The sequence below is a fragment of the Mizuhopecten yessoensis genome, unplaced genomic scaffold (assembly GCF_002113885.1).
Source record: "Mizuhopecten yessoensis strain PY_sf001 unplaced genomic scaffold, ASM211388v2 scaffold7597, whole genome shotgun sequence".
In the NCBI taxonomy this organism is placed as follows: domain Eukaryota; kingdom Metazoa; phylum Mollusca; class Bivalvia; order Pectinida; family Pectinidae; genus Mizuhopecten; species Mizuhopecten yessoensis.
In genome coordinates this window covers 204557-210913 of record NW_018407127.1, presented here as the reverse complement: position 1 = coordinate 210913, position 6357 = coordinate 204557, and the positions used below count along the sequence as shown (strand labels likewise).

General features: G+C 37.0%; 1 protein-coding gene across 2 annotated transcripts in view; it reads right to left on the bottom strand.

The window, feature by feature from the left end:
• Window positions 1-6357, bottom strand: part of LOC110453997 (ras GTPase-activating-like protein IQGAP1) — a 146696-nt gene that overhangs the window by 130936 nt on the left and 9403 nt on the right. For both annotated transcript variants that reach the window (XM_021503278.1, XM_021503279.1), the window contains exon 2: window positions 5696-5789. In XM_021503278.1, coding sequence (XP_021358953.1) covers window positions 5696-5789 — 94 coding nt within the window. The remainder of the gene's footprint in view (window positions 1-5695; window positions 5790-6357) is intronic.

Genomic DNA, 6357 nt, shown 5'->3' with positions numbered 1-6357 from the left:
ACACATGTATATGTTGACTGTTATTTATGATAATATAGCGTATCATAGTCCTACACATGTATATGTTGACTGTTATTTATGATAATATAGCGTATCATAGTCCTACACATGTATATGTTGACTGTTATTTATGATAATATAGCGTATCATAGTCCTACACATGTATATGTTGACTGTTATTTATGATAATATAGCGTATCATAGTCCTACACACATGTATATGTTGACTGTTATTTATGATAATATAGCGTATCATAGTCCTACACATGTATATGTTGACTGTTATGCATGGATTTATTTGCTGCCATTAAGAGTTGGTATTTATGAAGATGAGTTAAAACAAACAAATCCTATGAAACAAAAAGTAATCTAGTGTTGTAAGCCTCTATTTTAACAATTATTGTAATTTTGTTAGTTTAATATGGTGTTACTTAGTTTACCCAGGAAAAACAGATTTGGCTGTTAGCCATTAGCTGCTTCAGCAGGAAGTGGTGTTGGAAAAAACAGGAAGCGTATATGGAGTGGTTCGGATATGAAAACTTTCCACAGCAAGCTGATGAAGTTTATACAGATAAAAAGTTACATCTCAACAACATTTCACAATGATTTGGTGTACATACAAAACATCTCCACTTAAACAATCCTATTTATTGTCCATGAAATCAAATACAAGCAATTCTTCTGTGTACAATTACAGAAAAGTAAACATATATTTAATTTCATTTAAATTCCAATTATTATACAGGTATTGTTACAGAATTTCAAATTATGAAAGATTTATGAAACGTTCTGGCTATTTCATGTATGAAAAAGTCCTGAACAGAGAAATCCAAAGATCAAAAAAAAATCTTGCTTATTTTAGGCAAATTGTATGTACAATGTACCTGGAATGAAATAATTGATAAAAACAAGAGGCCCATGGGCCTAAACGGTCACCTGAGTCTACAGTATTTATTTTTGTTGTTGAAATATGTACCAATTTGAGTAAAAAATAGTATAATGTTAACTTAACTTTGTCAGGACCATGAGCTGATCATTCCTAGACCAATTTTAAGTGAGATCGGCCTATTAGAACTTAGTAGCAAAATAGCGGCCATGGCAGCCAAATTGTATTTCTGATTGACCCGAAAAATAACAACACTTTGTCAGGACCATGAGGCGATCATTCCTACCAACTTTCAGTTCAATCGGTCCAGCAGAACTTGACTTTAAGTTTGAAATAGGTTTTCAAAATGGCGGCCGTGGCGGCCATATTGGATTTCTGATCGACCCGAAAAATAACAACACTTTGTCAGGACCATGAGGCGATCATTCTACCAACTTTCAGTTCCAGCAGAACTTGACTTTAAGTTTGAAATGTAAAATGTTAACGGACGACGACGGACGAAAACGGATAGCAATAGGTCACTTGAGCTAAAGCTCAGGTGACCTAAAAAACTGCCCATCAACTTTTAAATTACTGTCCTGGCTCATCTGATTACCGTAATAAAAAGGTATCTGAAATGTATAGACAAACTCTATACATTGGGGCAAGATAAAACCTGAGAACCCTTGATTTGGTAAGTAGACCATACTATACAAGTCTACACGATCACCATCTATCATTATAGGATCTACAAAACACATCAGCATTGCTTCATAAATTTGAAACTATTACAAGTAATATGTGTAAAATGATGCAAAAAATAAACCAGATCAAAACTATATACACAGCGACAAGACCAGACAAATTGATATAGTGGTCAATGCAATCTGTCAGCTGACCAGTGGTCATCGGAGGGGCCAGACAAGGCCGTAATGGCTTCAGTAAATAGCTCAGCTGTGTGAGCTGGGCAGGTGTAAATGGCCCAGGTGTGTACTAATGACAAAGTAATTGGTGTGGACATTGACGGGGCGGATAAGGGGTGTTCCCTTTATAAACCAAGCCCGGACACAAACAACTCAGGTACAATGACCTGTCTACATATACATTAGCACCCACGTAGAATTGACTAATACTTATGTCATGTAGATGGTTAGGTATTCCTCGTCAAGAAAGAACCTGTACATTATGTAATTTGTACATTGGAGATGAATTTCATTACTTATTTATATGTGAAAGTGTTTAAGTTAAATGTCTAAGAGAGAAATATATACCAAAATATTATTTCACTTATCCAAGTCAAATAAAAATGCAAGGATTGTTTAATATATTTAATGTAAAAATTTACACAAAACTTTGTAAATTCATAGAAAAGCTTGAAAAAATATTAACTTAATTTCTGTACTATTTGTGTACTTCTATATGTATCTATGCTATGTACAATGTTGTAATTGTGTACATCACACGCCATGTATCATACTTACTATATGTATGTGACCTCTTGTTACACACGTAAGTGTGTCGGAGTGAATAAATAAAACTTAAACTTAAAACTGTATCAGTATATCTCTCACACAGTGACCTGTCTACATATACATTAGCACCCACGTAGAATTGACTAATACTTATGTAATGTATCAGTATATCTCTCACACAATGGCCTGTCTACATATACATTAGCACCCACGTAGAATTGACTAATACTTATGTAATGTATCAGTATATCTCAATATATCGAGTATTGTAAGGTTAAAGTGGGAGGGGAAGAGGAGGGGGTTACATGAATGAAGTTTGAAATGCACAGTTTACCATTCTAAGACACATATAGAGGACTAGCTATGTGATCCTTTGTAATAAGTACACACCTGGGACATTTACACTTTATAAAAAAAGGATTATGTAATTATAGCATATCAGAAAAAAGTATGTTTATATGGACATCGACCAATGGAGACCTTCTATCTGATCTAAGTAACTTCTAGGACTTCATGAATACTAGTGTCAGTATGTTCCTTTGAGAATATCCAAGTAATTTCTGGCCAATCAGTGATGATCATATTTGCTGTAGTTAGCATCCCTCACGCAATCCTCTTATTTTTTCCGGCACTTATGTCAATTAAATAAGTTCCCCTTTTCCCACTACCCCCTATATAGCTTAAGCATGCCTCAACATGGGATCGACCACTTGATTTATTAATGCAGGCATTCAATCTTGGGTAGGGTTTAAATATGTCATAAATTACCAGGGTAATAAAATATGTCCAAATCACCAATCAATAAACATAGCTGATTTAAGAACAGAACTCTTTTGGAACAGTGATACATACCTAATTATTTTAGCGTCTTTATATATAAGGGTTAAAATCAACCTGAGAACTTAACCCTTCAGGCCTTAATTACTCATTCACCCCTGAAGACACATTTGAACTCATCCAATTCAAAGGTTAGAAAAGATCATTATGAAATTTCATGGGTGATGAGTTAAATGGAACAGATGTATTAAGAAACTTTTCAAATACTGATCAAATATCATTCAATTTAATGGGATCCTTTTTTAAAAGCTTGACCTAAATTCAACAACTCAAGACCAATTCCAGGTGGTGTATTGGAAAACAAGACCGATTCCAGGTGGAGTGTTTGAATACAAGACCAATTCCAGGTGGTGTATTTGAATACAAGACCCATTTGACAACACTTGCAATTTACACAGTCCTGTTAAACATGTCAGTTGGACAATTAAAGGGGTCACCCCAGTCCATACCACGTTGGAGAAAAACATGTCTAATTTGTTGACTTGTGTATTTGTTTTCAATGGAAAAGAATGAGTGAAGGTGTGCTTGTAATTGTGCCCAAATAATATAACTACAGGGCAGTGAGAAGAAGCAGACAGCAATGTTCGTTATAAAATATAAAGTGAGCTAATTAAAGGCTCCAAGGCATCCTTCTCCCATCAACCCTTCCCATGACCTTCACCTCTCATGTTTGTCCGAGAGTGTTCCACGACACTCTGAAGCTGCATGCTGATCAGTCTTGGTTTGGACAATCATTACAATGTTTTAGACAAGGTGTCCATGCACACAAGGACAGAAATTCTACTACACACATACAAAATGTATACCTTTATTTCGGGGAGGGAGTATAACAAGTTTACTGCTAACTTAATTCTGTTTAAGAATTGGTTGAATTGCCAAGATATTTGAATACAATTTAACTGGTATATAGTCCATCACAATTCAGGCTGTAATATACCTAGACTTAAAAACTGAACTAATGACTATAACACCATGATTCATTATCAGTAAAAAGTGACCTTTGCCTTAAACTTGACCTTAGAAACTTTCTTAACTCATTGCACATCTTAATATCAATGCAACACTTTTGTCAAATTTCAGAAAGATTTGTCTTTTGGATTCTGAGATAATCTCCCTGAAAAACAAATAGGCATGGACAGAGGGACACACTAATGGTTATAGAGAAGCCTCAGTTTTAGGATTAATCAATATTATATAACAGCTGCTGTTTCTTTAAATATCTAAATATCTTTCCAGTCAACATCCTAACCAAGGAAGAATTGGATTGGCTGTAGTTGTACAACCGTGTCCTTTCCTTGCTATATTTACCTTTACCTACCTGGCCCGATCTATAATCCACCTCTAGGTTCACACAGAAAACAATATAGAAGATGATTAATTATTGAACACAGTTGAGACCTGTCTTACCTGGATGAGCTAGTGTACTAGTGCTGTCTAAATCAATATCTAGACATAGACATATTATGTTAGATGGATGTAAATTGTATTGTACTGTATATATGTTGTAACTGAAAAGTCGGACGACTTAAAGTAATAATAAACTTGAAAGCTGTAGGTCGGCAATTATAATAACATCAGGTGTCTTTAATACAAAGTCTAAAATCATCAGGACACTTGTATGCCAACAAAACATAAGCACTAAGTTTGGTTTGGTTTAATTTTGTGTAATGTCCTATTAACAGCTTAAGTCTTTCAAGGACGTGCCTCCATGTGTGTAGTGTATGCGTGCTTGTGTGTGTGTGTATGCAGGAGACAGGGTATGTTGGTGTGCTTGCCTCCTTGTGATAGTGCCGATTTATAGTGCTATCTCACTGAAATACCATGCTGAAGGCACCCAGCACAGCATTCCCCCAAGTCACATAATACTGACAACGGGTGAACCAGTTGATTCCGTTCCCCTAAGTGCTGAACGTTAAGCAGGGAACAACAACTCCCATTTTTTAGAACTTTGGTATGTCCCGGCCTGGGGGGACAGATCCCATTGCCTTCCTTACCTTGGCGAATGCTCAACATTAAGGTTATAAGGAGTTGTTGCCAAGCAAGGCGCTAGGAAATAAAAGGAAATTAAAAGTAGAAAGAAAGATATAGATCCCAAATATTGCAATGGGTGCAGCAGATTAATTTTGGTCGCTTTTGTGTCGCCAAATAGAGGACACCAAAAGCAAATCCCCAACTCTGCAGGGGGTTCCCCATTAGTCGCCTCCAGAAAAGGTCCTGCACATATACATGATGCTACCATCCTGGTTTTGAAGTGATATGCTCCTTATTTCTGACTTACTTTATAGAAACAAAATGTTTCCAATAACTGAAGATGAAGTTTCACTGTGTAACTATCAATAGCTCATGTCCATAGACATGTGCTGTTTAGATGTGATCCACACACATGTGCTGTTTAGATGTGATCCACACACATGTGCTGTTTAGATGTGATCCACACACATGTGATGTTTAGATGTGATCCACACACATGTGCGGTTTAGATGTGATCCACACACGTGATGTTTAGATGTGGAATACTTACACTTTAGCTTCCTCCAAGTGACAGAGATACTCATACGCAATGTTCTGCTTCCTCTTCGAGTCCATCTCCTCTGCAGTAAGTCTCCCGCCATCCGCTGCAATGTCAACCAAAACAATTTTTCACGAAATACCAATCGTATTTAAAAATTGTGTTAATACAAAACTATATATTGTGGAGCAACAAATTTAGTTTGATCCCTATGGAAACTTTGGTTAGTATATATAGGGAAAACGATTTTTTTTATTATACATGTATTAGCAATGACCTTGACCTTTAACTGTCTCACCTGTAAATACATGACCTTGATCTTTAACTGTCTCACCTGTAAAACAATCTGAAGTAATCACTTTTAACCACTAGGGTAGAGGACTAGGACACCCGGACAAAGGGTAGGGACTGGGAAACATGATAGACACAGGCCTAGGGGATGGGCTTGGACACCCAGACATGGGGGAGGGGCTGAGACACCAAGACATAGGGTAGGGACTGGGAAACATGATAGACACAGGCCTAGGGGAGGGGCTTGGACACCCAGACATAGGGGAGGGGCTTGGACACCCAGACATGGGGGAGGGGCTGAGACACCAAGACATAGGGTAGGGACTGGGAAACATGATAGACACAGGCCTAGGGGAGGGGCTTGGACACCCAGACATAGGGGA